The 21,730-nt window shown below is 35.1% G+C and overlaps 2 protein-coding genes across 8 annotated transcripts in view; both read right to left on the bottom strand.

Annotated features, from left to right (window-relative positions):
* The window catches only part of LOC111426272 (serine/threonine-protein kinase N), a 44,039-nt gene that overhangs the window by 3,455 nt on the left and 18,854 nt on the right, over positions 1–21,730 (bottom strand). For 4 of the 7 annotated variants that reach the window (XM_023060756.2, XM_023060738.2, XM_023060747.2 and 1 more), the window contains 3 exons: positions 21,440–21,548; positions 15,937–16,258; positions 3,488–3,936 (listed from right to left, as the gene is read on the bottom strand). In XM_023060756.2, coding sequence (XP_022916524.1) covers positions 3,488–3,936; positions 15,937–16,258; positions 21,440–21,520 — 852 coding nt within the window. In that variant the 5' untranslated portion in view covers positions 21,521–21,548. Of the gene's footprint in view, positions 1–3,487; positions 3,937–15,936; positions 16,259–21,439; positions 21,632–21,730 lie in introns of those variants that run through there. The other 3 variants (XM_023060771.2, XM_023060763.2, XM_071194499.1) reach the window with 2 other exon arrangements.
* On the bottom strand, positions 68–3,478 carry LOC111426304 (uncharacterized). Its single transcript, XM_023060792.2, has 2 exons — positions 1,989–3,478; positions 68–1,470 (listed from the first exon to the last, which is right to left on the bottom strand). The coding sequence occupies exons 1-2, from the start codon at positions 2,862–2,864 to the stop codon at positions 175–177; spliced, it is 2,172 nt and encodes a 723-aa protein (XP_022916560.1). The 5' UTR covers positions 2,865–3,478; the 3' UTR covers positions 68–174.

The raw sequence follows: 21,730 nt of genomic DNA, 5'->3' as shown, positions 1-21,730 counted from the left end.
CGTATTAATATAATTTATTTCGATATTTTCGTAAGTGATAAATTCGGTTTTAGAAAAAAATCAAAAATTTAGAAACTTAAAAGAAATTTATTTTATTCAACATCGACAATGTACAGAAAAAAATACAAAAGAAGCAGCACAGAAAAAGACGACATTTAGAAATGCCTAAATATTTTAGAAGTCAGTGTATCCTTCATCTGGTTTATTCAACCGATTATGTTCAGAATCTCGCGGAACTGAAGCTCTTGCCATTTCTTTCCAATTCATGGTAACCTGTGAGTCACCCCAACTTCTAGCTCGTCCTCTCATCGCATAAGTTTGGAAATACTGTCGACAGTGGTCGCACATACAATCTGGATTTTTGGCAGGTCCAATATGGTGACCAGGTTTTTTAAAAACATTCACGATATTTCCAAAACGTCTCGCTACGGTTCTTTGATCCGTGTATACTCCAGGAAACATAGTAAACGGTGAACTTAATGTTGGATCCAAACTTAATTTTTGTTTAATAGCTAAAATACTCGGAGTTCTAGATGGATCACTTTGTATCTTTTTTTCGGCACATTTCACCACGGTTTCCGCAACTTTTTTCGGATCAACATCCCAACCTTTTTCATCGCTATCAGTTCCAGAATCGCTATCTTTCGATTGTCTCCATTTAGGGATACTTTGATTACTACTCATTCTTTTATCCATGTACTCTTGAAGTTTCTTTTGTTGTACAAGATGTTTCTTTTGGATTTGAGCCGAATTTGGAGCGTCATTACCCCACATTCTTTCCATCTGTTTGATTCTTGCTTTATCTTCGGAATTAGCATACTCAAAACTATCGCTGGGTTGAAGACTACCTCTGCCGGTTATTTCGGGAGCTTCATCAATACTTTCCCGTTGTATTAATTTTCTAGGTACGAAATCTAAACTTTCCGTTTGCGCTAAACTCGATCTACTTTCTAATAAACTCCCTAAATCGGAATACGTGTCCTTCCAAGATGTGTTAGCGACGGAATCATCATCAGGAAGGGCATAACTTGACATTGACATAGTTGACCACGAAGGGGGGACGCTTGATAAGCTGGATCTAAAATCTTTGATATTGGAATAGGAACTTCTTTGTGAGGGATAAGCTGTTGAGTCACCATCGTTATCGGACTCCTCTTTACCAGCGGATTTTTTTAACGAATCCGTACTAATTTTCGAATCTTTACTCTCATTTTTTCTTAAAGTGAACGGAAGGTCATTATCCACTCTTTTGTGGGTTAACCTAAACTTTTCCGATTCAAAAACCGTTTGTGGCGATGACGTAGTTTTATTAGTTTCTGAATCGCTACACGAAGAACTAGATTCTAGTTCGGTTCCGGTACAATAAACGTCGATATGAACCGTTCTCGGCTTTTTTTCGCTGGATTTTGAGTCAGGTGTAGAGGTCTTGGATAGTTGCCCTTTGGGAGCTTTCACTGTTCGTTTGACGTTCTATAAATAAATGAGAATAATTTCAAAATCGCGGAAATAGCAACGCGAACACCTGCAAAGTGGGTCCTTGGTACTCATTCTTGATTAAGATTTATTTCTTTGAACATTATGCGAATATGAGTAATAAAGATTTTTTTATTCAACATTAATAATAATTTAGAGTTTTAAATGACGAGATTACTTTAAACTTACATTAGAATTAGAATAATATTGGTATAAGACGTGTTCTGGCAAAATAACTACGGCAGCTAACTTAAAATGTGGGACACGTGGGTGGGTTTAAATTTGTTTTTGACCACCGTACAAACCAGTTTCTAATTTATCACACCTCGTAATGAATGCTGGCTGGGTATTTGATAATCTAACGTTATTTCTTTGAGAATACCAAAAATAAAACAACGATCAAAAGGATTCTATTGGATTTAAAGTCGTAAAAAATACAAAAATAGAAAACGAGAAACAAAAATGAATACCAAGGCGCCCAACTTGTAAACGATTATTTAAAAGAATATGATTACCGATTGATTATCCAAACTATCCGGGCTGAAAGTCGATGGGGTGGTTCTTTGATAAATAGGTTCAGTTTTCCTTCGGGTATTTCCGTAACTCGATTTTCTGTTGAGTTGTCTCTGTCTTTTTAGTTTCGATTCGTTAGATTCGGATGACAATTTTCTTTCAGAACCAGGAAACGGTGAAGTACACTTATCGATCATTTCGTATGTTTGTACCGAAGCGTCTTTTTTAGCATCGAATTTTGGCGGCGAACTTTTCGAACGTACATTAAAAGTGCTTGCTCTCGATGGTCTTTTAGAACTTCCAGAATATTCATCACATTCTTGTACAGTCGGAAATCGACAATAATCTTCGTTGCACGCATGGTAACACCAAGGATCACCACATCCATAAAAACTATCACGTCTTTCCGACCGCACGGTTGGCGTTTGGCATCGTAAACTTTGAGTTCTCCCACAATCCTGGTGATCCGGTTTGGCTTCGTTGAAATCGGTCGAAAGTATAATACTGCACGTACTTCGACACCGTCTATTATAATTTTGTTGTTGTCTAGATGTTGATGAATTCGGGGAGAGTAATTCACTTCCATATCCAGACGAATCAACTTGCCGTTTTGGTGGCGTCGATGTAAACACTAAATTTCCTTTTTGAAAACCGTAAGGAAGTTGTGGATCCTTCACAACTTCCGGTGTTGATCTATCGGTTGATCTACTACTAGATGGATTATCTTGCGACGTCCAGGTATACACCATCTTGACCCCGTTTTCATCGCGCTCAGTGTGCGTGACAGGAACGGAAGAGACATCGTCGAGACCGTCATGTTTAATGGTAAACTCTGCGTGGACCGTCCACTGTTGCGGTTGTTGATCGTTACGGAACATCGTAGACTACATTTCGGCCAACAACGTTGATAATAATCCCGTTTGAGAAATTGCGTGTAAACAGCGCGTTTTATTTTAGGATTTTAGGATACAGCGTGTTGGTTGCTAATCGCGAGTTGCGTTGAAACTGAAAACCGCGCGCGTCGAAGTTGGCCGGGCCTATTTCGAAAACTGGACTGGACAGAATTAGAACGAAATTGCATGGTGGTGGACACTGGCACCTGTAGCCTCGCCGGTGAAAATAGAACAAATGAGCGACGGAAGTCGTAGAAAAAAGATAGAGAAAATATTACGCAATATCAATGTTTTTTAATTTCAAGAAATTGGTCTCTTTAAAAACTTGTTAGTTTCTTCAAACTAAACTAATACACTTTTGTATCTTAATAGACAAACTAATAACTTAATTATTTTTTCAATTTAGTTTATGTCCACCCATAAATAATGTCGTGAGGCTAAACAGGATGTGTCATACGTATTTAAATTCTAAAATATGCGCAATATAATCCAGAAAAAAAATTCCCATTAAATTACAAAACAAACATCACTTAATCAAACCGACTTTCACTCATTAACGATTTCTTTCCTCAACTAAGCCATCACAATAAAAACAAAAAATTTCTTACCTCTTGCAAAGCTTTTTTATCACTCTTATCCTTTCCTGGAAGTAATTTAATAACATTTTTAGCTCCCTCTACCACAGCCATCTCTATCCTGAGCCTATGTCTGATATCTTCTATTCTCTCCTCCAAAGGTGGTTCTAATTCCAATGCGGCAGTATCCCCATTGGTTAAATCATGCAACGATCCATGATGTTTATTATTTATATCGTTCTTTACTTTTAAAATTCTCATCTTTAAAAACTCTATTTTTGCTTTTGAATCCAAAAGCATTTGTTGAGCTTCAGCCAATAATTTCTTGTCGCGATGTGGACCTCCATTTATTGTTTGAATGATATTTTCAGCCCCTTGTTTAACCTTCAGTTCGATATTGAGTTGTTTTTCGAGCGTTATTAGCCTCGGATCCTGACTAACGTCCGCCTCCACGTGCAACGGTGATTGCGGAACAAGAGAATCTGCATAAAAAAATATTCGAATTAGATAAAACGTTAAAAAGAAATTTTAAAAGAAATCATAAAGATTGCATCATTGATGTGGTGGTCAAAGTACTCTTGGCATTAACTAACGGCAATTAGAAGATTTTATTTATAGAAAGAAGGAGTGACGCCGGGCGTGGTCTGTTCTTAATTGATCTGTTTTTAGAGTGGAGGAACAATACCCCGAAGCGCATTCTTCTTACGGACCGAACCAAACGTGGAAGTTTCCGATTTGGGACACGTGCCGCGTTCGACAGGAAGAAGGGTCTTTTCCGGTTCGACGACTTCCGCCAACTCAATGCGCGACCCTTTCCAACTGCAACAACGTTTTATTATGCAGACGACAGCGGATACGCACTCGAGTTACAGCTCAATGAGCAAAAGCTGTGTGGGACTTGAGACTCTGGATTACGTTACGTATTCGGAGCAGAAAATTTACGCTCGAGGAAACTCTAGCACGAACATAATAACGTCAGCGAATGTGTTGTTTGTGTCTGTAATATTAACGAATCTATGAAGACTAGGTAAATGAGCAGTCTAAAATTCAACAGCTTCCAATAATAAATCATTAGAAACGGATAAATAGTTTAAATTAATTTATTATTTTAGGCTTAACTCCTTTGATAAAGTTTTATTACAAAAGAAGAAGTTGTTTATTTTACGAGTGAGTGTTTGGATTTTAAATCTAAATAGACCAATTCCATAGAATGTTTTGTGTATAAACAAAATGATGTGTGTTTTTGATTTAAACCTATTTTACGAAGCAACGATCGATTTTAATATCTTTTTAGTAGTGATTTTGCGAAAAACCGGATATTCGGCATCCCCTTCGGCCGGATATCCGGTTATCCGGCATATCTATCCCGCCATTATGGCTATAATTTCTGGTACATTTCTGAAATGCTACTACCCTACATTGCCACATTATTGCGATATTTGAACAAAAATGAAATTAATAAGAAAGCTGATAAGATATGTCAACTTATTTGGATCCAAGATATAAAATGAACTTTTTTGATGCTGATTTAACTAACGAAGCAACTCTAAAAAGAGGATACTTTAATAATTGGCAATATTTCCACAAGGATCGGATTTAGCCGTCTAGTTCTAGGTCCAGTGTTAGTTCTACTGATAGTGTTAAATTAACTTTAGTTTTAGTTGTTATACAACGCCAAGTTGTTGTATATTTTGAACATTTGAGACTTGTTTCTGAAGATAGTTAAGCGCTAGTGTTAATTAAATAATTAAATATAATACATTAATAACAATAAAAGTAGTAAATCCGCGCATATCTTAGCTTATGATACAAATAGGTTACGTTATGTGGATTTAATACAAAAAACTAAATAACAAAACTGAGATGTGTAATAATAAATAATAATAAACCCGCGTGTAACTGTGTAAGCGCATATATGTACATACTGGAAAGTTAATCGAATAAATGTGTGATCAATTTTATAAAGATTTATATCTAAAAAAAAATTTCTTCACAACAAATTAATTTTGGAAAGTTACGTTTCATGTTTAGCACAGTGTTAATTTAGTAATTCGAAAGAAAAACAATGGGTCGATTAGCAATTAGCTGACAATAGGAGAGATCTGTATCTCCGTGCGATTTGCCGGAAAGTTGCGTGCACAATAGCGAACGGTTGGGCAAATAAAACAAGCACCGGTGCCTAATTGCAATTTCCCTGGTCACGCGAAATCCACAGTATATGCACCGAAGATTATCTAGGAATGCGCGCAATTCCCGTTGGAAGTTTGAAAAGTAAAACATGTGTATGTGTCACTGAGGAGAAAATGTTACGTTTCTTTCCGTCAACGCCACCGGTGACAGCAAGAAAGACTGGGACGTCTGTTCTCGCTCAACGTATATTTTAGGGGATTTTAATTGCTTCCTTAAAAATACCAACTCAACTCGAAGAAAAAGAGGGGCTGAAAAGGGATGACTCTGCCTATTATGACGTTTGCTTGGATTTACGAGCTCCCCGAGATGGGAGCGGAATGTTTGAGTTCAACGACTTGCGTGAATTTTGCTCGTCGAGTGCGGCGCGCCTTCTTGGAATTTTCGAGAGGGGAAGAGTTAATAAACTAACATTTTTCTTTTTTTTTCTATTTAAAAATGATTATATGCAGATATTACATAGTTTAAAACTTGCAAATAAATTACAAAAAAAAGTAACCGGAATAAAAGTTTCAATAAATTTCCATACGTATGGAGTTCTTGGACATTCTTAATTTTTTGTAATAAGAACAATTCCCGAAAGACTAAAGATACAGACATACACCGTTGGCGGGCATCGAGATCAAGGACGACGGCGAGTCGAGAACTGAGAGCTTCTTACGCAAGAGGCACTCATTCATACAATATGTTCAGAACTCCCCGCGGTCGCTCTTTGGGGACCAGACCTATCAAGTATCCCCTTCAGGTATCAGTTGACGAGCAACCGCCACCACGCAAGGTAACAACGATTCTAATTTAAGTTTATTTATTAACTACTTATTATTTTAGTAAAATGATCGTGTTAAACGTCTTATTGAAGAGTAAACTAATCGATGACTAAAGAAAACAGTACCTCAAGGTCACTGCACTGGTGAAACCGTCGCGATCTAACGGTTTTGACCATTCCGCACATTGTTCGATCCATTTGGCTAGGTTCACCATAAAGCCAACGAAATTTCACAATAATACGATTTACACAATTTACTACAATAATTTCGATTTATTAGTTTTGTTCGAGCAGAGAATTAGGTATTAGTCTGTGACAAATTAGTGCATTCATGAATGCGCATGCGCACGTAACCATTAATTGCGAACTAGTACGATATTTGTCACAGCTCGAACAGTAAAAATATGAAAACATTGTATATGGCCATTGTATTACTTCGTCTGATAGGTTGCTTATAAAATACATTGTTCGCTGGATTACAGTTTGTAGGGAACTTATACTAATATTAAATCTATCAGCTACATCTCCCAATTTGCAGATTGGTTTTGCCGTTGCTCGAACAAACCTATTATAAATAAAGTCAAAATTATCATACATTTTGAAAAACATATTAAGAATAGTTTCGACAGAATTATTTCGATAATAACAATAAGTTTGACTTAAATGAATTGTAGGAAATAAACGAAAACTGAAAATAAACAAAATCATGTAAAATGATCATTATTGTTACGAACACAAAGATTTTTTTTTGAACCGTATTTAGGTAATCAGTAACTACTGTTACCACCTCTGGCTGTTATTGTAGCCTAACATCGTCGTGGCATACTTTCAATTAGAGATCTGATGGTTTCTTGAGGGATATCTTACCATACGCGAATAAGACTTTGTCGCAGCTCGTCTAAGCTGTTAGGTGGTGGAATGCTGACTTCTAATCCTCCGTCCCATTATGTCCCAAAGATACTCGATTGGGTTTAGGTCTGAACTACAGGCTGACCACTCGAAAACTTGAATATTAACATAATTTAAATATTGAGTAACAATATGTGCCGCATGTGGCCTCATATTATCCTGCATAAGAATGAACCTATCGCCAATGTAAAGTGCAAGAGGTATCATAAAAGGTTCTAAAATGTCTGTTATGCATCGTTCAGAATTCAGGTGTCCACCATCAACGATAAAAAGTTCCGTGCGAGCTGTTAAAGATATTCCACCCCATACCATCACTGAACCGCCTCTGTATAAATGTGGTTTCTCGAATGTTACATGTGAAATATCTTTCATTTAGCCTTCTGTACACTCTTGGACGACGATCAGAACTTACAAGGCAAAACCGTGACTCCTCCGTAAATAACACCTGCTCCCAATGATGGATTTCCCAATCCACGCGCCTTCCTGCAAAAGCCAATCTGTTTCTTTGGTGGTTTGCAGATAATCTGTGGCCAGTAGCTGCTGCCCGAGGTCGTAAATTTTGAGTACGAAGTCTTCTTCTTACAGTACCTTGACTAACAGCAGTGCCATGAACCTCGCCGAGTTGTATTTGGAGTCAGTTATACAGTTGAGTTGAGTTGAATGAATATGATACTGAGTTAGTAAGAAGATGTTTGTATTATTAATGGAAGTACAACTGTTGTGATAAATAATGACAAAAATTTAAGAATTAAAAAAAAAATTTTATTAACACCTTCGCTGCCAAGAACATATTTCAATATATGCCCCCTAGAAGACAATGACGTTAGATCAGGCCCTATGGGACCAATGAGGTCGGTTAAGGCAACCTTTGTGTTGGTCCCATGGGAGCCATATATCAGCGAACGTGTTGAATTAGTAACAACAGTGTAAATACAGGTGTCGCAGAACTGGTCGCTTTTAAATTTGCCTAATTTCCATGGAAATGTCGAAATCAAAAAAAAATGGGGTTTGAATGTGCTAGATTTTTTATTAGATTCCTTATTGGCATATTGTTATAAAAACGTTTTACTAATATTCAAATATTAAGCGTTTCATCATGACTCAATTAGCTAATTCGAGCATCTAGTTTGTACAAAATTATGATGACAAAAGTTCTTCATAAATTTTTTTCTTTAAGATATACTTTTTTTCATAAACAGCCAAACTCTCGGGGTTTTGTTGAGTTGATTCATGTCCACAACTTTTCAGGCTTATATCAAAGTTGTTATCTACAATTGAAAATCGCTCTTCCATGTTTGCTAGCACCATAAACTCACTACCTCTTCTATCGGGATGTTGGGTTGAAATTTATTTCAGAGGCAGTACATATCTTACATTTAGCTTTAAAATTCGCGAATATGCTTACAGTAAACGATTCTTTGTGACAATGTTGACAACAATTTTGCGTTCAAAATTGTTGCCTTGCTCATTTCTCGAAATTACAGTTACCAATCTTCCCCTTGAATAGTTTGATCAACTGTGTGGTACCTCTTGTTGGAACTCCATATCACTGATGTCAAGTCCATCCAATTCTGATCAAAAATAGTCTTCCAGCATGATATGATACCAAACTCCATTAGCCGTAGCGTGGCAACCATTTTTATCGACCAAAAAATATGGCTCAATCACACCTCCGGTATGAATTCCGCACCACAGGGTCTCTTGTTGTGGTTGTAATGGAGTCTCTTGAAATAAAGGTGGGTGTGTTTATGTGCACTAACGCATACTTATCGACAAAGCTATTAAACCAAAAATGAGCTTTATCACTTAAGATGATTTTTCGGTGAAATTCAAAATTTTTTCAAACATTAGCAAATGATCAAAAGGCTTGGAAAGTTCTTGAGTTAATTTGATTTCGTAAGGGTGTAAACTAAGATTTTCAAATTTCGCCATAGTATGGTTTGAGAGATTTCCAATTAGACCTGAGCCACATCTTCACTTTGCTTAATATGCTAAAACTGTTTTTAACGGAACAAGTAATTGGCGAAATAATTATAATGATAATAATAAAGTAATGCCGTATCTACTGCTGCAAAAAGTTAGTTTTCTTCAAAGCGCATGCCAATACTGTATTATCTTCACCACAAAGAATTTCTAAATAATAAAATTCTTCAGCAGATTATATTACAGATTACATGTTAAATTCGCAGATATTCAAAATTTCCAGCGCAACAAGCTAGCTCGAAGTTCGTTATTAGCTTGTTATTGAAGATATATTTTAAAACTAGTGTGCAAAAGTATCTCTCCGGAAAGCTGGTATCTCTCACGGCATTTCAATTATCACCTCTATATTATTGCTTCTTCTGTTTCCTATCTTCTAATTAACATGAAAGAAATTTATGGTGACCTTGAAAAGCATTGACGACAGATTCTATTTTCGTAGTGTAGTTTGCAATTGTAATCATGATAATCACATATAGCTTTCATTCTTGTTGCTACATTATACTCTGGATTCATCGCCAGATATCTAAGAGCCTTATATATTTTGGCAGTTTTCGTAAAAATTCGAATAGCTTTGTATATCAGCTCGTTTCCCATAAGATAAGTTAACGATTTCCTTAATACTTGAAGAAGAATTTTGAATCTCCCGGACTGAGCATGAGTCATAAATAACTAAATTCAGTCCATGTGAAGACGGATTCCAGCTATGGTTACACATTCGTTAAACCCTCAGGTCACGAATTTCTCCTTCTCCAATTAAAGATAATATAGTTTGTCATGCTTTTCGTGGAAATTCTAAGAATTATTCTTTGATTGTATAGTTTTTGTCAACGTACCGAATGCCGATGGACAATTGGTTAATTCCTGATGTCAGACGTTTCGTCAACCAAACAGGAAAAACATTGATATTCTTTTACCTCGTCAACGATTTGTTTTCTGATATAACTTGACCGTTGCCTCTACACTAGTATACGAATAACGTTTGTTCTTGTTACATCATTCCACAGGTGTTTCGTTGGTTGTAGATCGGGGGATTGAATTGGAGGTATGCTTAGGATCGCAATTTTGCTGAAACCTCCATCGTAGCGACATTACCTACGTCGTAAGGGTACATGGTGTTTTCCAATAGGTTCAGTTAGCCATCTTGCCTTGTATCTAAAAAATTTGGATCCACTCTCCACCAAGAAAAGCATCCACAAACCATAATATTTCCTCTACCACGTTTAATTGTTTTCCTCGTGTATCTAGGATTAAATTCTTTACCTAGCGACGCTTTACGAATCCATTTACCTTATCCTATGATCACAAATATTATTTTTTCATTATTTATTTCATACTTTGTTCTCGATCTAAATGGACATACTTTTCACACCTTTTTCTTATCAGCTAAACGATACACGTATTCAAATAATAGATGCGTTTTACCGGAAACCGCCTATTGTTGTCTCAATGTAAATTTCTAAGAATCAAAACAGTGAAAATTCCGTACAAAATTCATCATATTATCACTAATTATATAAAAAAAACTTTGTGGGATTTAAGTAAAAACCCGTGCGGTAAAATTAAATTTTTAAAGAAAAATATTTTGTATCTCAAGTGATAGTGTTTGTTATATTAGTAAATATTGATAAAACGCTGGAAACAAGCCGATATAAATATTTGCTAACGTAACACTTTTGAGGAAAATGAAAAGGAAATAATACACCAAATTCAAAGAAGCAGTTGAACATCAACTCACGTGAGAGATTCAAGCCGGAAATTACCTGGTAAAAGTAGAAATTTACCATAAATTAAATCGGAGAAAGAGGACAATAAATCTTTCTAAAGAGAAGATCTTAATCAGCTGATGTGGAAGTCACACCTAGATAATTAAATAAAAAGCTTGTGATATTTTCGGCTAAAGTCGAAAGCCAGTTGGTACATAATGGAATATATCTGTCAAAGTAGCACTTTAAATTTACAAAGCTTCTATTTAAACGATACTATGAAAGTGTGTGAAGTTCAAAGGCTTTACAAATTACCGCTGCTGTACAGAACAGAATATAGTAATCACTGAAAACGATTCAATCATGTGTGACATCGTAAAGTTCAATGAACTTCAAGATTATTGAAAAACAATTCAGGTTCGCTCTCTAACCAGTCAAGCGTAGCTGTCCCTTCCAAGCTGGATGACCTTTCCTTAAATTTAGCGTTTAAATTACCTGTCAGTAATACATAATTGTCGTACGCTAGAGTACTAAGTAAGGTGGAGGGTTTTTTCGAATTTCTACTATCATGAATAGATCTAAGATAACAAACATTAGTACAAAATTAGTCACTAAATTTGATATTTATAGTAGATCTGATCTCATAATTCTGAACGTTTTTTTTTGTCTGAACCCTTAATTGTTCTAGTGACTGATACTGGATAGGCCATGATCATTTTAAATAAATACCAAAACATCAGTAAGCGTTGTTCGATGACACCAATTCCTATTCAATTCTCAAATAAGATTAAATTTTAACTATTCAAAAGCAATTTAATAAATTAATTTGACGATTATTGGATTAGGATAATATCATTTGTTGGTTTTTCTACGTATGAACTATTGAGACACTTGGTTGATATTCTATGTCCAACAGGACGTATTACTATATCAAAGACTCCATCTCTATCGTGGAACAGATCAAAGATTATTTTAGTTCTTAGGATAAAGCCATAGTTTCATTAGATGTGATTTTCTTGTTCACAAATATTCCCACTAAGTTTGTCACTGATCATGTTGATGCAGAATGCAGCCAAATACACAGAGGTTTCTCTCAACTTAATGATGAAGATTTGTGTACATCGTAGGTCTTTCTTGATATACCCGCCAAAAATGTTGTTGTTACTATTTTTTAATTACTGCATTTTTGGATAATCAGCTACACAAATATTTTTAGTATTAGAAATTTAACATTAAGATATATGTAAATATCACATATATTATTCGCATAATTATTATAGTCTTCGCGGTAACCCTTTTCACACCTTGTTCGGTGCACTTGTTGAATATGAAAGTAAGTATATTTATCTCGTATATATCGTATATCAGTTATATTTGATGACTTTACAGCTTCAATAATTTCAGTGTTTATAGCTAGTAATTTTCTTACTTGTATTCTTGTTTATGTCCACTATTATTGGGTAACACTTATCAAAACTTTTTGAAATTTGTTATAAAATTTAGTTGCTTCGTTATAAATTGGAATAATTCATTTCAGATGTTTTATAATTACTTTTCCAGTTTGTAATTGAGTGTTGTAACATCTTGCATGCGACTTGCCACCGAAATTGTTGTCAATTCGCCAATGATACCAGCAATGCAAAAATCTGAAATATTTACCCATTGTACACAATATAGTTTTTTAGTACTGAACAAAATCATGACAACCTTTCAGCAGATAGATTGTTGTTTAAGTACTTCAGAGAGTTGAATTATATTCCAGTGTAAGTTTTAGAAGAAAAGATATTTCAATATTAGAGATTCAATGAAGTAGTACTCAAAGATAAAATTGGGCAAGATAAACAAAAACAAAACCTTTCACAACTTCAGCAAGAAATCTTTGAGCTGAATTATTACCACTAATATCAGATAGTTGGTATCGCGTGTTACATATAGTGAACTTATAAAACACATTTAGTTGAAAATTTAGGAACACATTGAGGTACAAGAGATTTTATAGCTAAAAAATATTTCTAAAAGATCAAAAAAATATCCCAAAATACATCCAAAAGCCCATCACAATTCACTGAGTTTAGTCACTTTTGTGCCTAAAAACATCCATTTGCACGTTTTTTTTACTTTTACATGATACGTCAATGTTAGGGCCTTAAAAATAGTCTGAAATTATTAAAACTAAAAAGAGATACGATTTATTGAATATATTTCTCGCTATTGTATTGATCAGATAGACATGTTTCAAAATATCAAAAAAATATGTGTGTTAGATTATTACTATTATTAAAAATAAAATTGGATGAAATTGCGTCAAACTGCGCGGTGAAAGATGAATTTTGAATATTGCAAGAAAATGATCATCCAAGCTGTGAAGGAAGAGTACAGATCTACTTTTGAAGAGCCGCAAAAGGTCATGATGCAAATGATAATTTAACTCCATATTATAGGATTTGCTTGAATTTGAAAGTGACGAGATTGATCAGAAATTTTTTGATACTATAAGTACGAAGGCCGGTGTAAATCACCAGAAGCAAGTTCGAAGCCACTTCGATTCATTTCGAACTTGTTTCTGAGGAAGGTTGCAACGTGGCAACTGAAACGTTAAAAACTTTCAAAAGATGTATGGCTTAACCCGAAAGTTCCTAGTTCTAGGTCTACTGTTAGTTTTAGTGTAGTTAGAATCTCTACAGCACTTAAAAGCTCCAAAAACTTATTTAGACATGCTAAATAAATATAAACTTGTTACAAAAACATTTTTAAAATAAAATATATTAATCGTAAATTCTCCTAATATTTTGAGTAACAAAAGTTTTGAAAATTTATTGAAACTGACTTTTATTTAATTAAAGGTTTTTATTGTTACATTTAAACGAATCAATAAAATACTGGGTCGAACAATGTTGTTTCTTTTTAAAGTAAATGTTCAAGCAAATACTTCCTAAATTAAATTACATTAATTAGTGTAGTAGAAGAGGATGTTTTGAGAAGGGTTGAAGAAAATCCAGGTACGAGTGTAAGAAGGATCTCTGCTACAGTAAACATTAATACCTCACTAGTTTGGAGAATTTTACGTCAGCAACAATTGTATCCTTACCATGTTCAACGAGTGCAAGAACTTGTCGCTCCTGACTACGTTTCGAGAAGAGACAAAAGACGGAATTTTGAATTTTCATAACAATCATGTTTGGGAGGATGAAAATCCTCACGCTGTTGTGTTCTATTTGTATTTTCCCCAATTAAATAAACATTTGAGGACCAAGACGCTTCATTCACTAATAACACTGGAAAAGAAAAATAGTTCCAGATTTATTAAGGGAGACATCTTCTCTTTAGGGTGTACATCTTCGTGAATATTATCTTCATTCATGAGTTTGTCTACTTCCGGAAGGATATGCAAAACATCAATACAATCTAAATTTATTTATTTTCTATTGGGCGTTCCATAGCGGCATACATACGCCCTTTACCAACTATTTCAGTAGAAACAAGAAAAATTACCGATTTCAGTAGAAACAAGAAAAACTAAGAATATAGTTTAGAATTAAGACATTTAGAAAGTTTACCCTAAGCTTTCTAGAGTCGTCTCCGTTTCATTTTGATTTACGTAAATATCCATTTTATTCATGGCACTGTTTATTTCACTGTTTCAAAATTCAACAATACATTGCAATGAAATGGCAGAAACTAAGTGCTCCAATATAATAGCAACACCTGTCTACTAGAACTTTATTTTCAGACAAAATACACATGTGGTAAACGGAAAGTGGGAAAAAACCAGTGGTGTGCCAACACAACATTGGCCATAAATGGGTTAATATAGTTCGGTGAATCTGAATTAGACGTTAGTTTATTAAACAGTATTTGTAAGGTAGTATGCTAAAGACTTTGGATTCTAAAGCATTTGGTACAGTATTTAAAAATGTTTAAAATAATTTTCTTTAGTTAATAATAAGCGGATGATTCTAAATCACCGCTCGTCGACAAGAATCTACAATTGGCAGACTCGATCTACTTTAGATTCCAATTACCTCTGGTATGAGACACGTAAAGAAATTTATCGACATCTCAGCGTTTAAAATCAAGAAAACTTTGGAATTTGATCGAGTTAGTAACAAGATTTCAATGGAAATCTTTACCGGACATTCTCGATTAAAGACGCACCTCAATACAACGGTTTGTGCAATGATGTGGAGTTACGACTATGTTTGGAGATCGAGAGGGCAGTTTTAAAAGTTCAGTCAATCAATAAAAGATTGATACACATAATACTGATTATACTTCAAATCAAATGAAATTAACTTGATCTTATATTTACGAATTATTTAAAAATGTATATGCCACTGAAAATATAAATCAACATGGCATTTCTTCTCAAAGAAGGCGATAATCAAAAATTATGAACCTAATTTTTGTGAGACAACAAAATTTGTTAAAATTTTATGCCATATGATTAAAAAAAAACATTGGTTATTATTAAAATTTGATAGATGATACTACTTTCAATTGAGCAACAGGTTTCTTAATGTCAGATTTGATTGGGTCCATGTCCAAAAAAATAATTCCTTTTAAATAGTTTATAAATATTCCATTATTCATTTATAATCATTTTTTTATTTTCTTTTTTATAATACACAGATGTTTAGAACTTGATTTTCTACCGTTATCCCATATGTCCTGTTCAAGATAATATTCGCATTCGCTTCTATGAAAAATCGATTCATGAGTCTTGTGGGTTAACGGTACAAGGGAATGCTTTGGTTATGCGCGAGTATGTGGTTGGCTCAACCTGTCGAACAACAAACGCACACGGTACGTCGTCTCTAATAGCTTCGGAGTTTCACGACAAAGAACGTTTACAAAAAAAAAATGGTTAATTTGAAACGATGCCCATCTATGTCTATTTTTAGAGTACAGTTAAGTAATTTTTAAAATTCTCTTACCTCCATTAGTGGGTGGTGTTGACGGTGTGGTTTGGCCCTGGGTCAAAATAATCTGCGACTCCAATTCGCTAAGCTCATTTTTAAGTTCAGTCAACTTTAAATTTGATCTTTTAACAATTGTGTTTACGTGATTTACGGATTTTCTATCTGTTGATACTTCACGTAATTTTTCGGCCCCCTCTTTGATCTTCAACTCCTTTCGGATCTCCCGTTTGATAATCTCTCGAAGCTCTTCCAGTTTCATTGCGTCGGAAAGATTTTCAGTTTGGAGTCCGTACTTATGGGACAAATCGTAGAGGACAGGGTGCCGGATGTAATCACCCTGAAAATATAATTAACTTTACTATATGGCTTGACTTAAATTATATGTTATATTTAGGTACAAAACAGTTTTGAAGTCTCGGATGTAACCGATTAAGAACTAGAATCAAAATTACCGCATCGGGTTTAGTTGGCACATCAAATTGTGCAATTATCCTAAAGAGGATGCAGCTCATTTCATGACATAATAATATTCACCCTCGTTTTTGTTTCGTTAGAAGTGGGAACGCGAAGAGAATATTAACAATATTTCTTGGAAAAGCTGTTTAAGGATTGGAAGCCGTTAGTCGATCTATTTATACGCAGTTTAGCGATGATGGCGACATCTATTTCTAGCATCGAGAGAGTAGTTAAAATACAGATGCAACTCGAAGTAATAGAATAACAAAGAAGACAAAGAGGATTAATTTATGTTAATTGGTTTTAATTGTTTCTAGATGAGACATGAATAGAATACAAGTGAGGTTGAAGGTAAATGTGAGGCGAGGAATTTTAAATAAATTATTATTATTATAGAGAAAATCGTTTCGATCCTTTTCGAGAAGAACTTGGTCATGTCGATGACGACCTTGCGCTTAAGGAAAAAAAGGAAAACCAATCGCCGAACATGTCTTGACCTTTGCCAACGATGATCGACTAATTGGCAACCGGCGAGTTACACTGTAGCGTGACAATTTGCACGACTAACATTACCACGAGATTGGTCGAACTGCAGGAAAAAAGTTATACAGGGTGTAATTTTTTCCCCACTATAGAAGCTCATTAAAGTGAAATTATAGGTTTTTTTGTAGAACAGTAAATCGTTTATTCCCGCTCATTAATTAGGTAAAGCCTATATGTAAATTATAGCAATAAAAGTTGAAATCGAACATTTTTCCTCCGTATAAGGGTGTATAACTTTTCATCATTCATAACAATGGGTAATTCTTGATCTCAAGTGTCCAGTAACGAGAAGTTATCCCTGGAATTCGTGTAGATCACGAATATAGCTAGATCTCGAGGGAAAAAGCCAGGTTCACGATATAGATAAAGTAGCGATACGGGGTTCTCTATAAACGGTTAATTTATTGACAGATTGCCCTTTAACTGATTTGTAGCAGTATCGTGCTTTAAACCCATTTATCTAGAACGTTGCTTCACACTTCGAAATTTGCTAAATTGTTTTCTCACCGTTAAATATTTTCTTTAAGAGCATAAACAATGGGTTCACCTGTAAATTTTAATTTTAACTCAAATAAAATGCGCAACAAAAACGTTTGTCGGAAAAATTGTGTCCCATTTCTTTTCGTTTCCAAACGAGAGGAGTATCTCACAAAAAAAGCCTTGTTCAAGTTTTATTTTCCCACAATTCTCGAGTCGAGAAAAAAGTAATTAACATTTATACATAGTTTACAACCGGTCACACATTTAATTAATACTAGGCCACGTCCAACTTTCTTATTATGTATACGAAAATCTAGTTGTAAACATGTGGCGATGTTAATCATTAAAAACGCGCTTTTAACTGTACTTTATTGGCATACTAAACTTTTTTTGACAACGTTCGACCTAGAAACTATTTTCTTTTATAAAGGATTTCTAGTTTTCACAATAAAACACCTTCTATGAAGGGTATATGTATGCACCTCATTAGGATCGCAAGAATCTGTGTCACACCTGTCGATTGAACTAGCCTCTTGTGCACTACACTGAGGTCGTCTCCTTCTCTTTGGTGATTGTTTGCAAATTTTCCCCTTTCCACCACAATTGCTCGATCCGTGGGAGTGCATTCGGGATTCCAATTCAAAGTTCCTATACATTCCCCGAACAAACAAACAAACAATGCAACAAAAAACTCAAACACACACTTTCTTCTTCAAACGGTAATCGCACCAAAAACAGATACAAAAAACATCGTTAAAAACAGGATATCTGTTTCAAACAACTTCACTTTTCCGCTTCAAACCACTAGACCTTCCATCCTTAACTGTTTGTTTACAGTTTACGTTAAGAAATCGTGCCAAGTAAACATCAAGTTGAATTCGATGAAGAAAGATTTTTTTATCTCCGCGATTTCCATTCGATTTTCTTTGCTAGTTGCTCACACGTGACCTTAAAGTGAAATTGGACGGCACAAACAATAGTCTAACAGACGAGGGCGAGGCGCAATCATAATTAAACAGCGACCCCGATGCGATGCACCGCTGAAGATGGTTCCACTCCTATAGAATCATAACTCGTGTCCATGAACTAAAAAGTATCTTTAGAAAAGAATAATTTTCAATGTATGTACGGCAAAATCTCGATATAACGGATTAAAACGGGGAAGAGAGAGAGTGGCTGTTATAGCCAAAAGTTCGTTATATGAAAAATTGTGTTAGTTCTAGCTTTAGTTTAATGAAAAATATATAACTATCTAACGCTAAATAACAACTAAAACTAATTACTTCTAGTTCTAGTGTTTATTTTGCTTTCAGTTCAATAAAAATATACAACAATCTAGCTGAATAATAATTAAAACTAGAACTACCATCCTTGATTTACACATCGTGTAGACTACTCGGGGAATACCCCGAATTTATCTCTAGAGCAACTTGAGGAATAACCTGAGTTGGATTCTATCTATGAGTGCTAACATTTATAGTTAAATGTAGGGGAAGGTGTTGTACCTTGGACCGATCTGTACCTTGGGTCACTTAATATAAAACAGCAATTTGTGGGTATATTGATGTATTAGTGTGTAGGTGTAGTTGAGATCGAGTCTCTGCTGTCTGATCTTAACAGGTAGGACAATAAAGTGCGTTAGTGTGGTTTTCATAGTTTAGAATAAGTATTGCAACAGAAAAGAGCGCCTGTGAATATCCCAAATTTAACCAGCGTCGCCAAAATGTGCTTACACCAAGAAATCTCTATACGTAAGGCAACTAAACGTTACAACGTGTCAAAAACTACTTTAATTAAGTACTCAACAATTCACAGTAGAAGAGAATACATTCAAAAATTATTTACACACTGCTGCTCGTTTGTATTATGGGTTGACAAACCGAGAAGTGAGATGTTTTGCCTTTCAATTCCAGCAGCAAATAAGAAGTTTCACGATTCATGGGTTACCGATAGGACGACAGGAAAAGGGTGGTTACGACAGTTTGTTAAAAGACACCAAGACTTAACACTAAGAATACCGGAAGCTACAAATTCAGCAAGGGCACGTAGTTTAATAGAACAAACATCATGACATTATTTAATAATTATAAAGCCGTATTATCGCGTGACACTTTTCGACCACAAAGAATCTGGAACTGCGGTGAAACAGGTATGATCACCGTACACGTTCCACCGAAAATCTGGCCCTAAAGGGATAAAGCAAGTAGGTCAGATGACAAGTGGTGAAAGGGGCCAAAATATCACAAAATATCACACATCTGCTATTCCCCGAGGTGCAATTGGGGCTGCAAATCAATCAGGTTGGTCTAATGAACAACTTTTTCTTCAGTTTCTCGAGAATTTCATGCAGCATTTGAAATCGACAGTCGAAGAGCTTGTAGAAATAGCATTTCCTAAGTCATTTACCATATCTAATACAATACAAGGATTCAGGGTATAGAGTTAACGAAAATATATTTGAGGAACATGAGCTCATACGGTCATATTCGTTACATATGACCATATGAGCTGTTGTTGCACACGTTGAACTCCCTGAAGCTGAGGAGCAATTAGTTGTGGATGGTTTTAATACAGTTTCTACTGAAGGCGATCCTCCAAACAAACTGTTGATGTTCCTAGCAAATCCTCCGCAACCCCCAGTACATTCTTTGCTTCTTCAAATGCAGCCTTTCAATGTTTCATTGAATCTCGCAGTCGCACACCTATTACACCGGAAATGCTAGAAGCAAAGAACACACGAAAAAAATTAGGAGGACGGCCGAGAGGAAAATCGAGAATACTGACAGACACCTCAGAAAAGGAGGCTATATTGGCTATGAAAAACACAAGCAGTATGAAAAAAGTGACAAACTAGATAATGAAGCTAAAGAAGAAGAGAACTGTGAAAAATTAAATTACATTATAAATCCACTTCCAGCGAAGGTGAAAGTTGGGATGATATAATTCTAAGAGATAAAGAGCAGCTAGCTAGATAAACAAAGGTGACTATGTGTTGATGAAGGTAGAAGGCTAGAAGACAGTTAGTTACTTTGTTGCAGAAGTTATAGATATCGAACAAAGTAAAATAAAATACCTACGTAGAAGTGCATCGAATAAGTTTATTCATGATTCTACAGAAACCTATGATTTCAACCTAGAGGACGTGATATGTAAATTACCAACCCCACATACTACCGAAGGAAAAGCACGCCAGTTATTAATCTTACAGTTTGATAATAATTTTTGATAGTATGATTTACAAATATTGTGTCCACTATATTCGAAATCCGTTCTAACGAGGCCCATTATATCGAGGTTTTAATGTATTAGAAAAAATGTACATCAAAATAATTTCGTTTTTCAACGTTGGTTTAATTTTAGACCTTGAAATTAACCATATACGTAAACGTATGAAACAATACCATCAGAACACAAACAAGTTTTATTATACGCCAAAACTCCCATGACGTCTATTTCTGCGGCAAGTGAAATCGAAACAATATCCACATTGTGAACAAAAACGTGTATACGATAAGAACCGGTACCTTATAATAACCGGCAAATACCGAAAGACCGTTTTGGAACTTAACACAAAAGGTAACCCAGAAATTTTGTCCCAGATCAACTACGACAGTTGGTGTCCAGATAACGGTGAGTTGTTGTTTGGAGTAGAATGGCGAAGACAATTTACGCGGCTCTTTCATATCTCGCGAATTCCCCGTCATACTCAGGAAGTTAATTCCTGTATTACCCGAGAGTTACGCGAACGAGAACCGGGAATTTCGAGTATTACATAAAACGGAACGGTAGTATCTGAAATTGGATCTGCAACAAGATCGTAAATCAAATTAAATTAAACCGATTCGTTGTGTGTAGATCGAGCGATAACGTTCCGATAACGGATTGAATTAAAAGCTAAAGCTTAAAAGTGATGTCATACCGACCAAAAAAAAGAAGAAAACACCAGTTGTGTTGACATTAATTAAGTTTTAAAACGCTACAATCTAAATTTTAATAGATATCAAGCAAAAATTTATAGCATTTGATCATTTTTTCTTACCAAATAAGCTTCCTGTTGTATCGAACCAAACGGTCTGATGCAGGCATCAGTTTGAATGCCAGATTTCTTCAAAACAAGCATTCCGCAACGACTTCCTCTTCGTTTATCACTATTTAAAACACTCGTATCATACAATGTTTAAGTTTATTCCAAAATAAACCAGGATAAAAAGCGAACGAAAAAATGATCATGCTACAAAACAAATCGAAATAAAAATCTACGTTACAACGATTTATCTAGAGAAAAGAATAAAATGAATTTTTCTATAAATATTGTATATTGAAACGAAAG

The sequence above is a fragment of the Onthophagus taurus genome, chromosome 2 (assembly GCF_036711975.1).
Source record: "Onthophagus taurus isolate NC chromosome 2, IU_Otau_3.0, whole genome shotgun sequence".
Classification (NCBI taxonomy): Eukaryota; Metazoa; Arthropoda; class Insecta; order Coleoptera; family Scarabaeidae; genus Onthophagus; species Onthophagus taurus.
The sequence above is the reverse complement of the archived record's forward strand: the minus strand, read 5'-3'. Positions and strand labels throughout refer to the sequence as shown.